This window comes from Salmo salar, chromosome 05 (genome assembly GCF_965601325.2).
Source record: "Salmo salar chromosome 05, fSalSal1, whole genome shotgun sequence".
Taxonomy (NCBI): domain Eukaryota; kingdom Metazoa; phylum Chordata; class Actinopteri; order Salmoniformes; family Salmonidae; genus Salmo; species Salmo salar.
In genome coordinates, this window is record NC_138295.1 from 80,968,724 (window position 1) to 80,987,630 (window position 18,907).

Genomic DNA, 18,907 nt, shown 5'->3' on the forward strand with positions numbered 1-18,907 from the left:
ACTACTGCTACTGACTACTACAGTACTACTACTGATGCTACTGTACTACTATTACTGATGTCTACTGCTACTACTATTCTACTCTACTGACTACTGAGCTACACTACTACTGATGCTACTGACTACTCCTACTACTGACTACTGTACTACTACTACTGCTACTACTACTGATGCTACTGTACTACTACTACTACTACTACTGATGCTACTGTAGTACTACTACTGATGCTACTGTACTACTATTACTGATGCTACTGTGCCTACTACTGATGCTACTGTCCTACTACTACTACTGATGCTACTGTACTACTACTACTACTACTACTGATGCTACTGTACTACTACAGTACTACTATTACTACTGCTACTGATGCTACAGTACTACTGCTGATGCTACTGTACTACTACTGATGCTACTGTACTACTGATGCTACTGTACTACTACAGTACTACTACTGATGCTACTGTACTACTACTACTACAGTACTACTACTGATGCTACTGTACTACTACTACTACTGATGCTACTGTACTACTGCTACTGATGCTACAGTACTACTGCTGATGCTACTGTACTACTACTGAGTGCTACTGTACTACTCCTCCTACTGCTACTACTACTGATGCTACTGCACTACTAAGACTATTACGACTACTGCTACTACTACTGATTATACTGTACTACTACAGTACTACTGATGCTACTGTACTACTACTGCTGCTACTTATGCTACTGTACTACTATACTACTACTGTACTACTACTTATGCTACTGTACTACTACACTACTACTACACTAGTACTACTGATCCTACTGTACTACTACTATCTCTAAGCTCTGGTTCTGTGTGTCCATCAGACCACTGTAAACCAGCCCAGGAGTGTGACTTTACTGACGCTCAGCGGCCCCTGGTGGTGGATATGGACCTGACCCTGGTGGTGGACGGTTCAAGGGAGATCCGGGCCGACCAGTACGCTGGCGTCCAGGAGCTTCTGGGCTCAGTGGTGAAGCAGGTAGCCTGGAGCCCCAAACCCAGCGTGGCTGACGGCCGGGCCAGGGTGGCTCTTCTCCAGACCAGTGGTTCTCTGCTCCCCCAGACTTCCCAGGCCGTTAAGGTAGAGTTTGACCTGCAGAAGTACCACAACCACATTGGTCTACAGACACACCTGAGGAGCATGCAGCAGCAGGGAGGAGTGTCGTCTCTGGGGCAGACCCTGGAGTATGCTCTGAGCAAGGTGTTCCTCAAGGACACCAGGCCCAGGAAGAGTAGAGTGGTGCTGGCTGTGGTGGGGGCCGAGACAGCCCACTGGGACCAGGCCAAGCTGGCCTACATTTCCCAGAAGGCCAAGTGTCAGGGCGTTTCCCTGTTTGTGATCACGGTGGGCGACCATTACAACAGCACCCAGGTGGAGGAGTTGGCGAGCACGCCGTCAGAGCAGCACCTGCTCCATCTTTGGCACGTGAAGGAGTGGGAGAGAGGCTACGCACAGCGCTTCTTCAGAGCCTTCCTCAGGGTCCTCAGCAGTAAGGAACACTAACATGCTTCTTCATCTGGTTGTCTCTTGAGGGAGAGATAATTATGCCAGAACAAGTCATACATTTTAACATTTGTATTTGTATTTATTAGGGATCCCCATTAGCTGCTGCCAAGGCAGTGCTACTGTGTGTCCTAACCCTCTCACTCCCCCCTTACTATTTCAGAGGGAATGAACAGCTACCCTCCTGCCGATCTCAAACTCAAGTGTGAGCTGATGCTGGGACAGGAACACGTGCAGGGACAAGGACAGGCAGAGTGGGAGGTGTGGAAAGAGAAAGAGGAGTTGGAGTACACAGATGAGGAGGAGTTCCTGGAGCACACTGGTTTATTTCCGACTCAGATAGCTCTTGACCAGGTTGACACTATACATGCCTTCTCCAGGGGAGATGGAGCCGCTTCACCTCCCCGGCCACAGACAAACTCTAATGGTAATCAGTAACCCCACATTTATAACACAACTTCTATTTCTCTCTCTCCCTCACGTGTTCCCTCGTATCCCACTGCATGAGTAGTCTCAGTTTGCAACCGCGTACTGCATGTCTTCCATCCCCGTTTACAAACCCGCTTGTTCTGCTTTCAGACCACTGTAAGTCGGATGTCGACAGTGGCACCAACTGCGGGGACTATGGCCAGCGATGGCACTTTAACAAAACGCTCGGTACATGCTCGCCTTTTTGGTATGGCGGTTGCGACGCTAACGCCAACCGTTTTAGAACGGAAAACGAATGCTTTGAGACGTGTGGCACTTCCAGTAAGTCCCCCCAGCCCTCTACTGCTACCACCTCTACTGAACATCATGTGGAGGTCATAGATGTAGAGCTCTGTTAGCCACAACCTGAATTACAATGACTGTTGGGAAGTTTGTCAAATGCTGAATCATATAACGTATGTTGCATGAGAAGAGAACACTAGTTGTTCTATTTGCATTCTCAAATCAGGAGGCTTTCAGTCAAGAGAATTCTAATGAGCTGAACGCCTAACATTAGTGACTGTAATATACCTTGTTTAAGCAGTATGGCAATTATAGGATTGAAAAGACAAAAGTTGTGATGCCATTTTTGTCAGTTGTCGTGTCAGCTGCGAGGTCATCATTCACAGCACTACGCCAGAGATTTTCTTCTAATGTTATGTGTTCACAGATCACACAACCCTCCTGAGGACAGAGGAAAGTACAGTTCTTAACCAGGGTAAGGACCACATCTCTCTCTAATTGTGTATGCAATAATACATGTGAAAACATTTACATTTACGTCATTTAGCAGACGCTCTTATCGAGAGCGACTTACAAATTGGTGCATTCACCTTATGATATCCAGTGGAACAACCACTTTACAATAGTACATTTATATATTTTTTTCTGGGGGGGGGGGGGGGGTTAGAAAACACAGCAGGCTCAGGTCTGTACAATACTGTAAAAGGCATGAGTCTCAACCTTTGGCTTTGTCCTTGTCACATTCTTCGTCAGATGATAAAGAAAAATCATTGTCGGACGAAAACGCAGCAGGGTTATGTACACTCATCTTCTTTTATTAAATTGGCAAAGAAGAAAAAAACAAAATAAACACGTACACAAAACACAATGATGAATAACATGCCGGTAAGGCATAAAAGCTATACCTAGCACAATCTCCCACAAACTACCAACACAAACACATACCTATATATAGGACTCTCAATCAGAGGCAACTAGGAAACACTGTAATGCTTTTCTTAGAGAAGTGGAGGAGTCAGGCGCAGGGATAAAGGTAAACAAAACGTGTTTACTAAAATTATCCATTAATCTTCTCATCAAAATACATAGTTTGGAGAAACACCTCCAACTACATAAAACAGACAAACAATCACCGACAAGACAAACAGGAAATGCAGAGGTTTAAATAATGAACATAATTAGGGAAAATCAAAACAGGTGTACACAATAAAGACAAAACCAAACGAACAGTGAAACATCGATCGGTGGCAACTAGTAAGCCGGTGACGTCGACCGCCGAACGCCGCCCGCCGAACGCCGCCCGAACAAGGAGAGGGGTCAACTTCGGCGGGAGTCGTGACAGTACTCCCCCCGGAGCGCGGCTCCAGCAGCGCGCCGACACCGGCCTCGGGGACGACCCGGAGGACGGGGAGCAGGGCAATCTGGACGGAAGCGGTGAAAATCCTGGATTAACGATGGATCCAGGATGTCTTCCGCCGGTACCCAGCTTCGCTCCTCCGGGCCATACCCCTCCCACTCCACGAGGTACTGAAGGCCCCTCGCCCGAAGTCTAGAGTCCATAATGGCTCGTACGGTATATGCCGGGGCCCCCTCGATGTCCAGAGGGGGCGGAGGAACCTCTCGTACCTCCGACTGCTGGAGCGGACCAGTCACCACCGGCCTGAGGAGAGACACATGGAACGAGGGGTTAATATGATAATCAGGGGGAAGTTGTAACCTATAACAAACCTCGTTCAATCTCCTCAGGACTTTAAATGGCCCCACAAACCGCGGACCCAGCTTCCGGCAGGGCAGGTGAAGGGGCAGGTTTCGGGTCGAGAGCCAGACCCGATCCCCCGGTGCATAAACCGGGGCCTCACTGCGGTGGCTGTCGGCACTCGCCTTTTGCCGCCTGATGGCTCGTTGAAGACGTACATGGGCAGCGTTCCATGTCTCCTCCGAGTGCCGAAACCATTCATCCACCGCAGGAGCCTCGATCTGGCTCTGATGCCATGGTGCCAGGACCGGCTGATACCCTAGCACACACTGAAAAGGGGTAAGGTTAGTGGAAGAGTGGCGTAGGGAATTTTGGGCCATCTCCGCCCAAGTGATAAATGATGCCCACTCTCCCGGCCGGTCCTGGCAATCGGACCGCAGAAACCTACCCACCTCTTGGTTGACTCTTTCCACCTGCCCGTTACTCTTGGGGTGGAACCCTGAGGTAAGACTGACCGAGACCCCCAGGCGTTCCATAAACGCCCTCCAGACTCTAGACGTAAATTGGGGACCCCGATCAGAGACTATATCCTCAGGCACCCCGTAGTGCCGGAATACATGGGTGAATAGGGCCTCCGCAGTCTGTAGGGCCGAAGGGAGACCGGGCAAAGGAAGGAGACGGCAGGACTTAGAAAACCGATCCACAACGACCAGGATCGTGGTGTTACCCCGTGACGGGGGAAGATCCGTCACGAAATCCACCGATAGGTGTGACCACGGTCGTTGCGGAATGGGAAGGGGTTGTAATTTCCCTCTGGGCAGATGTCTAGGTGCCTTGCACTATGCGCATACCGAACAGGAGGAGACATAAACCCTCACGTCCTTGGCTAACGTGGGCCACCAGTACTTCCCCGTAAGGCAGCGCACCGTCCGACCTATACCAGGATGACCAGAGGAGGGTGATGTGTGGGCCCAACAGATCAAACGATCGCGAACATCAAATGGCACGTACACGCGCTCAACGGGACACTGGGAGGGAGTGGGTTCTGTACGTGACGCCCGTTCGATGTCCGCGTCCACCTCCCATACCACCGGTGCCACCAGGCATGAGGCTGGAATTATGGGAGTGGGCTCTGTGGACCGCTCCTCTGTATCATACAGCCAGGACAGTGCGTCTGCCTTGACGTTCTGGGAACCTGGTTAATAGGAAAGAGTGAAAGAAAAGCATGTGAAAAACATAGCCCGCCTGGCGAGGGTTCAGTCTCCTCGCTGCCCGAATATACTCCAGATTTCGGTGGTCAGTCCAAATGAGGAAAGGGTGTCTAGCCCCCTCAAGCCAATGTCTCCACGCTTTCAGAGCCCCGACAACAGCTAACAACTCCCTATCCCCCACGTCATAGTTTCGCTCCGCCGGGCTGAGCGTCTTCGAAAAGAAAGCACAGGGGCGGAGTTTTGGTGGGTTACCCGAGCGCTGAGACAGCACAGCCCCTATTCCAGCCTCGGATGCATCCACCTCAACTATGAACGCTAAGGAGGGATCAGGATGCGCCAGCACTGGAGCCGTGGTAAACAGAGCCTTCAGGTTACCAAAAGCTCTGTCCACCTCAGCCGACCACCGCAACCGCACCGGTCCCCCCTTCAGTAAGGAGGTAATGGGAGCCGCCACCTGGCCAAAGCCCCGGATAAACCTCCGGTAGTAGTTGGCAAACCCTAAAAACCGCTGCACCTCCTTTACCGTGGTTGGAGTCGGCCAATTACGCACGGCTGAAATGCGGTCAGTCTCCATCTCCACCCCTGACGCGGACAAACGGTACCCAAGGAAGGAGACGGACTGTTGAAAGAACAGACATTTCTCCGCCTTGACGTAAAGGTCATGCTCCAACAGTCGACCAAGCACCGTACGCACAAGGGACACATGCTCAGCGCGGGTGGTGGAGTATATGAGAATATCATCTATATACACCACTACACCCCGCCCGTGCAGGTCCCTGAAGATCTCATCCACAAATGATTGGAAGACGGATGGAGCATTCATTAACCCATACGGCATGACGAGGTACTCATAGTGCCCAGATGTAGTGCTAAATGCCGTCTTCCACTCATCCCCTCCCCTGATACGCACCAGGTTGTACGCGCTCCTGAGGTCCAATTTTGTGAAGAAGCGCGCCCCGAGCAATGACTCTGTCATACTGGCGATCAGAGGTAGCGGGTAACTGTATTTCACAGTAATCTGGTTCAAACCTCGATAGTCAATGCACGGGCGTAAACCTCCATCCTTCTTCTTCACAAAAAAGAAGCTCGAGGAGACAGGTGAAATGGAGGGCCGAATGTATCCCTGTCCCAGAGATTCAGCGACATGTGTTTCCATAGCCGCCGTCTCCTCCTGTGACAGAGGATACACGTGACTCCTGGGAAGTGCAGCACCCTCCAGGAGATTTATCGCACAATCCCCCGGTCGATGGGGTGGTAATTGAGTCGCCTTCCTTTTACAGAAGGCGATTGCCAAATCGGCATATTCGGGAGGAATGTGCATGGTGGAAACCTGGTTTGGACTTTCCACCGTAGTGGCACCTAAGGAAACACCTAAACACCTCCCTGAACACTGACAGGACCATCCCTTGAGAACCCTCTGTTGCCACGAAATAATAGGATCATGAGAAGCCAACCAGGGACGCCCCAACACAACGGGAAACGCAGGAGCGTCAATCAGAAAGAGACTAATACTCTCTTCATGACTCTCCTGCGTCACCATAGCAATGGGAACTGTGACCTCCCTAATCAGCCCAGACCCCAAAGGACGACTATCTAGGGCATGTATAGGGAAGGGAACATCAACGGGAACAATAGGAATCCCTAATCTATTGGCCAAAGACCGATCTATAAAGTTCCCAGCTGCGCCTGAATCTACTAGCGCCTTATGCTGGGAATGCGGGGAAAACCCCGGAAAGCTTATAGATAACCACATGTGAGCAACAGGGGGGTCTGGGTGAGTCGTGTGCCTACTCACCTGAGATGAACCACCAGTGTTCCGCCTACCACCTCGACTACCTGGAAAACCTCCCCAGCACCGACCAGCAGTGTGTCCTCTGCGGTCACCTCTGGTGCATGGAACGGTTTCCCCTCCGGTCTCCCTAGTACCAGCCCCGCCCAACTCCATCGGTGTTGGATCTAAGGGACTGGAGGATGGAACCAACGGACCCCGATCCGGACGTCCGCGGGAGGCCAGCAGGTTATCCAGCTGGATCGATAAGTCCACCAGCTGGTCCAGGTGGAGGGTGGTGTCCCTGCAGGCTAGCTCCCTACGAACGTCCTCTCGCAAACCACACCTGTAGTGATCGATCAGGGCCCGCTCATTCCATCCTGCACCAGCCGCCAGAGTTCTAAAATCCAGTGCAAACTCCCGAGCGCTCCTCATCTCCTGCTTTAAATGGAACAAGCGCTCTCCCGCCGCTTTTCCTTCTGGTGGATGATCAAATACTGCCCGAAAGCGGCGGGAGAAGTCCTCGTAGTTATCCCGAGTCGGGTCTTCCACCTCCCAGATGGCGTTGGCCCACTCTAGGGCTTTACCAGTCAAACAGGAGATGAGGGCGCTCACTCTCTCGCGTCCCGAGGGCGGCGGCCGGACAGCCGCCAGGTAGAGCTCCAGCTGGAGTAGGAACCCCTGACACCCGGCAGCTGCTCCGTCATACGCTCCCGGGAGCGAGAGCCGAATCCCACCGGATCCAGACGGCGGTTGGATAGGATCCAGAGGTGTGCCGGGCGGTGGTGTGGCTGGGTCGACGGGACATCCTTTCCTCTCCACTCTCTCCATGGTCAGCAGCACGCAATCCATGGCAGTCATTAGATCGTGGATCATATTTGCCTGCTGCTGAATGCGCTCCTCTATATGACTAGGAGAACTGGCTGCTCCTGCTGACTCCATTTAAGGTCGGTGATTCTGTAATGCTTTTCTTAGAGAAGTGGAGGAGTCAGGCGCAGGACACAGTGATAAAGGTAAACAAAACGTGTTTACAAAAATTATCCATTAATCTTCTCATCAAAATACATAGTTTGGAGAAACACCTCCAACTACATAAAACAGACAAACAATCACCGACAAGACAAACAGGAAATGCAGAGGTTTAAATAATGAACATAATTAGGGAAAATCAAAACAGGTGTACACAATAAAGACAAAACCAAACGAACAGTGAAACATCGATCGGTGGCAACTAGTAAGCCGAACGCCGCCCGCCGAACGCCGCCCGAACATGGAGAGGGGTCGACTTCGGCGGGAGTCGTGACAAACACCTGCCTCCAATTGAGAGTCCAACACCCAATGACCTAAACAAAGAAATACTAATACTAGAATGAACATAGAAATACAAAACATATAACATAGCCCAAAATCCGGAAATAATAAATCAAACACCCTTCTAAACAACCAACCACCCCGAACCACATAAAACAAATACCCTCTGCCACATCCTGACCAAACTACAATAACAAATAACCCCTATTACTGGTCAGGACGTGACAATCCTCTCCTCTCTCTTTCCTCTCCCCTCTTTCTTTTGTTTTCTCCTGAATCCTTTCCCCTTTTTTCTATCTCCCATTTCTCTCCTTTGCCCCGTTTTTTAATTTTTTTTATTAAACCTTTATTTAAACAGGAAGGGCTCATTGACATTTAAAATCTCTTTTTCAAGAGCGCCCTGGCCAAGATAGGCAGCACCAAGTAATTACAAAAATTACAGACAAACAACATGAAAAACTACAAATAATCTAGTAAAAACCATAGAATTCACAAGAGTATAACAAAATCAAAAACAGCAAATTAAAAACATTGACAGGTCAGGGAATCAGTCTCAAGATCATTCATCAGTGATTTAAAAATACCAATCGGGACAAGTTCTTCCAGTTTAAAAGTATTTTGTAAGGCGTTCCAAGACGATGGCGCAGAGTACATAAAAGCCCTTTTACCAAATTCAGTTCGGACATTTGGAACAGTTAGCAGGATAAAGTCCAGCGAACAAAGAGAGTACCCACCACATTTCTGAACAATAAAAATGCCCAAATAAAACGGTAGTAAACCCAAAATGGCTTTGTAAATAAAAGTATACCTGTGACTGAGCCTACGAGTGACTAGAGAAGGCCAGCCAACCCTGGTATACGTTTACCTCTCCCTCCTCTTCCCCAGATGCATGTTTCTTCAAACAGGACAAGGGAGGTTGTGAGAACTACACTCTGAAGTGGTACTTTGACACGACACAGAGCAAGTGCTCCCGTTTCTGGTATGGCGGCTGTGGCGGCAACGGTAACCGCTTCGAGACGCAGGAGGCTTGCGAAGGCCTCTGTCTGAGGAGGAACTCCACACATCTAAAACCCTGATTAGAGTGAATTGAAGAAGATCACGCCAGAAAACCAGCCAAACAAATGTCTCATTCAAGGTGTGAACATCAAAAAACAGCACTGTCTGTGTAAATAACTCTAGACCTTATCTTTAGCATTTAGTTGTTCTCCTTTTGGGTAAAAATGGAAATTACTGTAACAGAAGTATGAATATTTCTCTATTTTATTCAAGTCTGTTCAAGCAGACCTAAGTAACGGATCTGACTCTCATGCAGTCATGCAACAAACATACATAAGGGCACTGATGCTTTTGTGAGAATGACTATAAAGCAATGAAATAACCTGTATTGTCTCTTGTGGCTATTTTCCATCATCACAGATCAACATCTACCAAACCAACTCAAGCACCACTTCTGGAGCTTGGATGTTAACCATAGATGTAAATTCAGGCTGTATGTCATCCGCTCAGTGTTTGTAAATAGGATTTGTTGCTGTTTCCTCTAACTTGAACATTTGGTGCTAAGTGTTGAAAATAAAACTGCACAAATTTCTTATCGGTCAGTTTATTTTTGATGCTCTTATGACCTTAGTCTACTGATATAGATTCTGAACGGATACTGGGCCAGATTAAGAAATCATAACAATAGCCCAGGCCAATGAAGAGACACACAGATATGTTCAATATTAGAAGGAAATACATGTGTATTTATACATACAGTAAGTTACTAAATACAATTTCCAGTTGCACACTGACTCACCTAATGATAAAGATGATGCAATGGGCTACTCGCGGTGATAGCCGATGCACTCGTCGTCATGGCAATAGCCTATCGCAAGATGAGCTACTTTTTAAAACAGTGCAGCTGTTCACAAAAAATTGGGAGTTTATTATTTATTTATATTGGTTTTACAGGCTGATTAGTCTTCTTTCAGGTGTATGCATTTGCTTTACAAACTGTACGTTTTTCCCGCGATATTATTTTTTAATCTACAAAGGCAAACCTACAGCAGCAACCTACCATAGAAATATAATCCATAGATGGCTGTTCCCATTCAAATCAGGACTGGCAGCCATTGCTAGTACCCATTGCTAGTACCCATGAGTTTAACAGTCAAATTGCCAGGGTAAGAGACTCCAACACTCTTCTATGGATTATATGTCTATGGCCACAACGAAACAAGCTGTAACCTATATTTGGTGCATATGCTGCCCAAATTGTGCCCTTCCGACTGTAGGCATACCAGTAGCTGCCCAAATAAAGGAAAAACTTGAGTAAATGAGGGATACAAAGTATATGTTATGGTGTGGGATGCATTTTCCTGGCATGGTTTAGGTCCACTTCTAGAATCTATGCCAAGGCACATTGAAGCTGTTCTGGCAGCTCGTGGTGGCCTAACACCCCTATAAAACACTATGTTGGTGTGGGCTCCTGTGCTGGATTAAAAAAAAAAATATATTACATTTTTTTTTTAATTTGTATTTGTTTTGCCTCTTGGGCCCAGCCGTCTCACACAATTGACCAGTTACCTTTTTTTTTTTAAATGCACGATAAATAAATGTATTAGTCAGTTACCCATGTGGGCCCCCTACCTCCTCCCCTCCCCTCATTTGTCGATTAGCAGAGCGGCAGCAGGCTGTCTACACTCCTTGAGAGCGGGCCCCTGAATCATCCCATGGTTGGCGGTTGCAGTAAAAAAAAAAGACTAAATATATAATTACATAGACTGTATAATATATACTGTATATATTTCCTTATTATTTTTGCTGCCTATTGGGTCCCCTACGGGCCTGGGTCCAGGGGCTTCAGCCCCAGTAAACCCCTGCATTAAACCTGCCCTGAATGGATATGCTGTTGTGTTTTGATATACAAATTAAACTTGGGACAGTTGTCATCGATAACAGCTATGGTTTGAGAATGTGGACACTGTTCATGCCAAGGGTTGGTTTCAGTCCTGGTCATGGCCTGGTTTGTTAACGTTACAACTATGAGAGAAGACTATAGCGCTCAATAAACACTCAACTATAGAGTTCATAATAGCAGTTCATAAAGGGTTCATTCATCATACAAAACTTTATTAACACTTCTTGAACAGTTGCTTTTGAGCAGTTTAACATAAACAGATATCAGGCATTGCATAATTGTGACTTCAGTGAATGTCATTACAAACAAAAGGGTTAACATCTACTTGTATTTTGCGACAGGATTTCTAGAAGCTTCTCTTATATTAATTAGCTTTAAAATATACTATGTACAAAAGTCTACAACATAGATCAAAACTCTGGGGTGATAATGTTGAGGACTAGTGAGTGTGGTTGGGTGTGTGTGTGTGTCAGCGAGAGTGGGAGGGCCTGAAAGGGGCAGTTTATTTCCAGACTTTGACAATGCCGTCTCTGGACGAAGTGACGATGAAGCCCTGTGTGGTCTGGAAAGTGGCGATGTCAGTGATGATGTCATGGTGGCCCACGGGGAGGGACTCTGGGCCCCTGCGGGGGGCGTCCTCTGTGGCTCCACTCTTCTGTTTGCTGTGGATCTCCTGACAGGACAGGGAAAGTAGGTCAATCTCTACCTGTCTTGTGGTTTCTTATTCATTCATGTTTATAACGCTGCACATAAATTGCTCTCCCGGGGACAGAAATGATGTATTGAACACCTCATTGTAGGACCAGGTGCTTAGAGGAATACACTGACTACACCCCGCCACCGTCCTATCAGGGCATACCTGTACAACCTCGGTGCCCTCGATGATCTTGCGGCTGTAGAGGACTGAGGGACAGTGCAGCGGTTCATTAGCTCCACCTGCCACGATGTAAGACCTCTCTGGGTAAGCCAAGTCCCAGAACCTGGTAATAACACAGAACACAGTATAGAAATAAGACTTGACTGACAAAACAAACAAGCTAACACCATCCAACACACTTCTTGGCTAAGCCAAATTGTCAAACACAAACTTAAATGTCATCCGGCAAACATACATGGTCAGAACTGGGTTAAATATATCAGAAGGATGGTTAGTCCAGTGGAGAGTATAGCAAACATACATGGTCAGAACTGGGTTAAATATATCAGAAGGATGGTTAGTCCAGTGGAGAGTATAGCAAACATACATGGTCAGAACTGGGTTAAATATATCAGAAGGATGGTTAGTCCAGTGGAGAGTATAGCAAACATACATGGTCAGAACTGGGTTAAATATATCAGAAGGATGGTTAGTCCAGTGGAGAGTATAGCAAACATACATGGTCAGAACTGGGTTAAATATATCAGAAGGATGGTTAGTCCAGTGGAGAGTATAGCAAACATACATGGTCAGAACTGGGTTAAATATATCAGAAGGATGGTTAGTCCAGTGGAGAGTATAGCAAACATACATGGTCAGAACTGGGTTAAATATATCAGAAGGACGGTTAGTCCAGTGGAGAGTATAGCAAACATACATGGTCAGAACTGGGTTAAATATATCAGAAGGATGGTTAGTCCAGTGGAGAGTATAGCAAACATACATGGTCAGAACTGGGTTAAATATATCAGAAGGATGGTTAGTCCAGTGGAGAGTATAGCAAACATACATGGTCAGAACTGGGTTAAATATATCAGAAGGATGGTTAGTCCAGTGGAGAGTATAGCAAACATACATGGTCAGAACTGGGTTAAATACACTGCTCAAAAAAATAAAGGGAACACTTAAACAACACAATGTAGACTCCAAGTCAATCACACTTCTGTGAAATCAGAACTGTCCACTTAGGAAGCAACACTGATTGACAATACATTTCACATGCTGTTGTGCAGAATGGAATAGACAACAGATGGAAATTACTAGGCAATTAGCAAGACACCCCCAATAAAGGAGTGGTTCGTGCAGGTGGGGACCACAGACCACTTCTCAGTTCCTATGCTTCCTGGCTAATGTTTCTGGTCACTGTTTGAATGCTGGCGGTGCTTTCACTCTACGTGGTAGCATGAGACTGAGTCTACAACCCACACAAGTGGCTCAGGTTAGTGCAGCTGCATCCAGGATGGCCCATCAATGCGAGCTGTGGCAAGAACGGTTTGCTGTGTCTGTCAGCGTAGTGTCCAGAGCATGGAGGCGCTACCAGGCAGACAGGCCAGTACATCAGGAGATGTGGAGGAGGCCGTAGGAGGGCAAGCAACCCAGCAGCAGGACCGCTACCTCCGCCTTTGTGCAAGGAGGAGCAGGAGAAGCACTGCCAGAGCCCTACAAAATGACCTCCAGCAGGCCATAACATGTGCATGTGTCTGCTCAAACGGGTCAGAAACAGACTCCATGAGGGTGGTATGAGGGCCCGACGTCCACAGGTGGAGGGTTGTGCTTACAGCCCAACACCGTGCAGGACGTTTGGCATTTGCCAGAGGACACCAAGATTGGCAGAATTCGCCACTGGCGCCCTGTGCTCTTCACAGATGAAAGCAGGTTCACACTGAGCACGTGACAGACGTGACAGAGTCTGGAGACGCCGTGGAGAACGTTCTGCTGCCTGCAACATCCTCCAGCATGACCGGTTTGGCGGTGGGTCAGTCCAGTGGTGTGGTGTGGCATTTCTTTCGGGGGGCCGCACAGCCCTCCATGTGCTCGCCAGGATGGTTAGTCCTGACTGGCCAGTAGGTACCGAACATGACATCCTCAGACCCCTGGGTGAGACCATATGCTGGTGCGGAAGGCCCTGGGTTCCTCCTAGTGCGAGACAATAGCAAGACCTACATGTGGCAGGACTGGGTCAGCAGTACACTGCTCAAGAGGAAGGCATTGATGCTAGGGACTGGCCCGCCTGTTCCCCAGACACAATGTAACTCCAAGTCGAGCACACTTCTGGGACATCAAGACTCGCTCCACTCCACCAACGCAACACTGATTGCACCACAGACATGTCACAGGCTGTTGTGCGGATGCAATAGACAACAGGTCTGGAGAGGAGAGGCCCTCAGCGAGACCACCCGCCACCTCATCAGGAGCATGCCCAGGCGTCTGCAGGTGGGGACCTACAGGCCACGTCGCAGGTCCACACGCACTCCTGAGCCTCATGTTTTGGTCACTTGTTGTAATGCTGGCGGTGCTTACACTCAAAGTTGGATCAGCCTGTAGACTGAGTCTACCACTTCCACACAGAGTGTGACTCCAGGAAGTCCAGACTCATCCATGGGTGGCCCATCAATTGCGAGCTGTCGCATAGATTAGGTGTGTGCTTGTGTCTGTCAGCGCAGTGTCCAGAGCATGGAGGCGCTACCAGGAGACAGGCCATGTACATCAGGATGATGTCTGGCAGTGAGGCCGTAGGATGGGCAGCAACCCAGCAGCAGGACCGCTTACCTCCGCCTTTGAGCAAGGAGGAGCAGCAGAAGCACGGCCAGAGCCCTACAAAATGGAGCCTCCAGCAGGCCATACATGGTGCATGAGACTGGCTCAAATCGGTCAGAAGCATGGTTACTCCAGTGAGGGAGGTATGAGGGCCCGACGTCCACATGGTCAGAACGGGGTTGAGCTATATCAGCCCAAGCACCGTGCAGGCCAGTTTGGCGAGTATAGCCAGACATACATGGCCAAGACTTGGCAAATTCGCCACTGGCGCCCTGTGCTCTTCACAGCATGAACAGCAGGTTCACACTGAGCACGTGATCAGACGTGACAGTAGTCCTGGAGACGCCGTGGAGAACGTTCATGCTCAGCACTGCAACATCCTCCAGCATGACCGGTTTGGCCGGTGAGAGTCAGCCTCATGGTCGCTGGGGTGGCATATATCATTTGCCAGGGGGCCGCACAGCCCTCCATGTCGCTCGCCAGAGGTAGCCTGACTGCCAGTTAGGTACGCGATCATGAGATCCTCAGACCCCTTGTGAGACCATATCAGCTGGTGCGGTTAGGCCCTGGGTTACACTCCTACATGCAAGACAATGCTAGACCTCATCGTGGCTGGTAGTCCAGTGGCAGCAGTATCCTGCAAGCAGGAACGGCATTGATGCTATGGACTGGCCCGCCTGGGTTCCCCAGACCTGAATCCAATTGAGTCACATCTGGGACATCATGTCTAGCTCCAGTCCAGCCAACGCCACGTTGCACCACAGACTGGTCCAGGAGTTGGCGGATGCTTTAGTCCAGGTCTGGGAGGATATCCATCAGGAGACCATCCGCCACCTCATCAGGAGCATGCCCAGGCGTTGTAGAGGAGGTCATACAGGCACGTGGAGGCCACACACACTACTGAGCCTCATTGTGACTGGGTTTAAGGACATACATCAGAAGTTGGATCAGCCTGTAGTGTGGTTTTCCACGTGGAGAGTATGACGCCAAATCCAGCCTCACATGGGTTGATAAATTGGATTTCCATTGATTATTCAGTGGATTGTGTTGCAGCTACATTCAACTGTGTAAAGAAAAGAAGTATTTAGCATAAGATTATTTCTTTCATTCAGGTCAGAACTGGGTTAAATATATCAGAAGGATGGTTAGTCCAGTGGAGAGTATAGCAAACATACATGGTCAGAACTGGGTTAAATATATCAGAAGGATGGTTAGTCCAGTGGAGAGTATAGCAAACATACATGGTCAGAACTGGGTTAAATATATCAGAAGGATGGTTAGTCCAGTGGAGAGTATAGCAAACATACATGGTCAGAACTGGGTTAAATATATCAGAAGGATGGTTAGTCCAGTGGAGAGTATAGCAAACATACATGGTCAGAACTGGGTTAAATATATCAGAAGGATGGTTAGTCCAGTGGAGAGTATAGCAAACATACCTGGTCAGAACTGGGTTAAATATATCAGAAGGATGGTTAGTCCAGTGGAGAGTATAGCAAACATACATGGTCAGAACTGGGTTAAATATATCAGAAGGATGGTTAGTCCAGTGGAGAGTATAGCAAACATACATGGTCAGAACTGGGTTAAATATATCAGAAGGATGGTTAGTCCAGTGGAGAGTATAGCAAACATACATGGTCAGAACTGGGTTAAATATATCAGAAGGATGGTTAGTCCAGTGGAGAGTATAGCAAACATACATGGTCAGAACTGGGTTAAATATATCAGAAGGATGGTTAGTCCAGTGGAGAGTATAGCAAACATACATGGTCAGAACTGGGTTAAATATATCAGAAGGATGGTTAGTCCAGTGGAGAGTATAGCAAACATACATGGTCAGAACTGGGTTAAATATATCAGAAGGATGGTTAGTCCAGTGGAGAGTATAGCAAACATACATGGTCAGAACTGGGTTAAATATATCAGAAGGATGGTTAGTCCAGTGGAGAGTATAGCAAACATACATGGTCAGAACTGGGTTAAATATATCAGAAGGATGGTTAGTCCAGTGGAGAGTATAGCAAACATACATGGTCAGAACTGGGTTAAATATATCAGAAGGATGGTTAGTCCAGTGGAGAGTATAGCAAACATACATGGTCAGAACTGGGTTAAATATATCAGAAGGATGGTTAGTCCAGTGGAGAGTATAGCAAACATACATGGTCAGAACTGGCTTAAATATATCAGAAGGATGGTTAGTCCAGTGGAGAGTATAGCAAACATACATGGTCAGAACTGGGTTAAATATATCAGAAGGATGGTTAGTCCAGTGGAGAGTATAGCAAACATACATGGTCAGAACTGGGTTAAATATATCAGAAGGATGGTTAGTCCAGTGGAGAGTATAGCAAACATACATGGTCAGAACTGGGTTAAATATATCAGAAGGATGGTTAGTCCAGTGGAGAGTATAGCAAACATACATGGTCAGAACTGGGTTAAATATATCAGAAGGATGGTTAGTCCAGTGGAGAGTATAGCAAACATACCTGATTCTCATGTCGGAGCCAGCTGTGAGGAGGAGGGGGTTCCCGTCTGCAGGGCTGCAGTAGATCCCATGGACACTGTGGGGGGACGGCTGCATCTCTGAGAGAGGGGGAGCAGAGCTGGCCCACAGCGTGAACTTCCTGTCCCCCGTCTCCATGTCCCACATGGACACCTCATTGTTGCCCTGGACCGCTACACAAGAGCAACAAAACACACAAATAATAGTTTGAATTGCCCCTCAAAGAAAGGTTTCGTTAATAAAGATAAAAAATAGGATGACATCGAGTCTCACCAGCAATGACGGAGGATTGGTAGAGCGGGTGCATGAGCAGCCGTCTGATTCGTGCTCGGGCAGGGTGGGAGTGGTTTGAGATGGGGAGCTGGAACCGCATGTCCCAGCATGCCATAGTGCCGTTGCTTGTACCTGTGTGTGGACGAATCAGAATAGGATACAGTGGACTCCTGATAAGTGCATGTCAGATAAGTCACAACTCTAAGTTTTCAATGCTGTTTTCAGACAAAATTAATTTACATTTTTCATACACACAACATGCACCACACAACCCACATCCACCCACGTGCTCACACCAACACCCACGTACCCAGGCAGAGCCAGCACTGGTGCATGTCCACGGTGAAGGAGGTGATGAGGCCCAGGCGGAGGTCGTGGCGGAGGGTCCAGGCGTTGGAGTTGGAGCGCAGGTCCCAGCCCACCAGGGAGCCGTTCACCGTGGCGTAGGCCAGCACAGACTGGGCTCCAGAATTAAAATGGTGGATGTCCACCACGCAGCCGTCATCCTTCTGGTCCAGGAACCTGAGAGGACAGTCGATATAACAGTTAAATGTGGAGTAACTCATTATTACATTGTGGCATCAAAATGATACTGCAGTATCTACTGTATGATCACTACATGATAGTGCAAGTCCATTGGTGGTGGATGAGGTGAGTTTCCCCCTACTATGTAAAGTGCTTTGTGTACCTCAGTTGGTAGAAAAGCGTTATATAAATCCAATAAATAATTATAATTATTATATCAACTACAGTAAATAAAACCAACTTCCTGCTCGATCAACCCATGATGGATAGTACATACCTGGTCTGAAAGGGGTTCACTTTGGGTGATTTGGGGGGCTTGTTGGCCTCGATGGCCAGGAGCTGGATGGAACCGTTGTCTGAGGCAGCAGCCAGGTAGTGTGACCCCTGACAGAAGGTCAACGTCTTCACGTGGCCCCCGATGCGGGAGTACGTCAGCACTGACCTGTAAGACAGCATCAAAACATTCACACAGGTTGGATTGAGGCCTGTTGTTCATTCGTTTTTCCATCAACGTTTTGGTCATTTATAGCAGACGCTCTTATCCAGAGTGACGCTCTTATCCAGAGTGACGCTCTTATCCAGAGTGACGCTCTTATCCAGAGTGACGCTCTTATCCAGAGTGACGCTCTTATCCAGAGTGACGCTCTTATCCAGAGTGACGCTCTTATCCAGAGTGACGCTCTTATCCAGAGTGACGCTCTTATCCAGAGAGACGCTCTTATCCAGACTGACGCTCTTATCCAAGTGCATTCCAAGGAAATCTAAGATGGTCAACACAGGTAGAGCACATCTGTGAAAAGGCGAGCTGATGTCTGTTCCTCCTCCGATGCCTTAATACACTTCCATATACAGTGCCTTCAGAAAGTACTCACACCCCTTGACTTTTTTCACATTTTGTTGTGATACAGCCTGAATTTAAAATGTATTAAATTAAGATTTTGTGTCCAACACACACTACCCCATAATGTCATAGTGGAATTCTGTTTTTAGAATTTTGTTTTAATGAAT

The 18,907-nt window shown here is 48.0% G+C and overlaps 2 protein-coding genes across 7 annotated transcripts in view; one reads left to right on the forward strand and one right to left on the reverse strand.

Moving 5' to 3' along the window:
- LOC106585541 (collagen alpha-6(VI) chain) overlaps nt 1–9,827 on the forward strand; it is a 44,330-nt gene extending 34,503 nt beyond the window's left edge. For 2 of the 4 annotated variants that reach the window (XM_045712855.2, XM_045712854.2), the window contains exons 36-39: nt 860–1,525; nt 1,703–1,966; nt 2,678–2,725; nt 9,122–9,618. In XM_045712855.2, the coding sequence (XP_045568811.2) occupies nt 860–1,525; nt 1,703–1,966; nt 2,678–2,725; nt 9,122–9,312 (1,169 nt within the window). In that variant the 3' untranslated portion in view covers nt 9,313–9,618. Of the gene's footprint in view, nt 1–859; nt 1,526–1,702; nt 1,967–2,677; nt 2,726–9,121; nt 9,619–9,652 lie in introns of those variants that run through there. The other 2 variants (XR_006764364.2, XM_045712856.2) reach the window with 2 other exon arrangements.
- Nucleotides 9,828–11,326: 1,499 nt separating this feature from the next.
- LOC106574714 (phosphoinositide 3-kinase regulatory subunit 4) overlaps nt 11,327–18,907 on the reverse strand; it is a 30,795-nt gene continuing 23,214 nt past the window's right edge. For all 3 annotated transcript variants that reach the window (XM_082975650.1, XM_082975652.1, XM_082975651.1), the window contains 6 exons: nt 18,177–18,341; nt 17,685–17,896; nt 17,375–17,506; nt 17,085–17,274; nt 11,995–12,115; nt 11,327–11,808 (listed from right to left, as the gene is read on the reverse strand). In XM_082975650.1, coding sequence (XP_082831776.1) covers nt 11,638–11,808; nt 11,995–12,115; nt 17,085–17,274; nt 17,375–17,506; nt 17,685–17,896; nt 18,177–18,341 — 991 coding nt within the window. In that variant the 3' untranslated portion in view covers nt 11,327–11,637. The remainder of the gene's footprint in view (nt 11,809–11,994; nt 12,116–17,084; nt 17,275–17,374; nt 17,507–17,684; nt 17,897–18,176; nt 18,342–18,907) is intronic.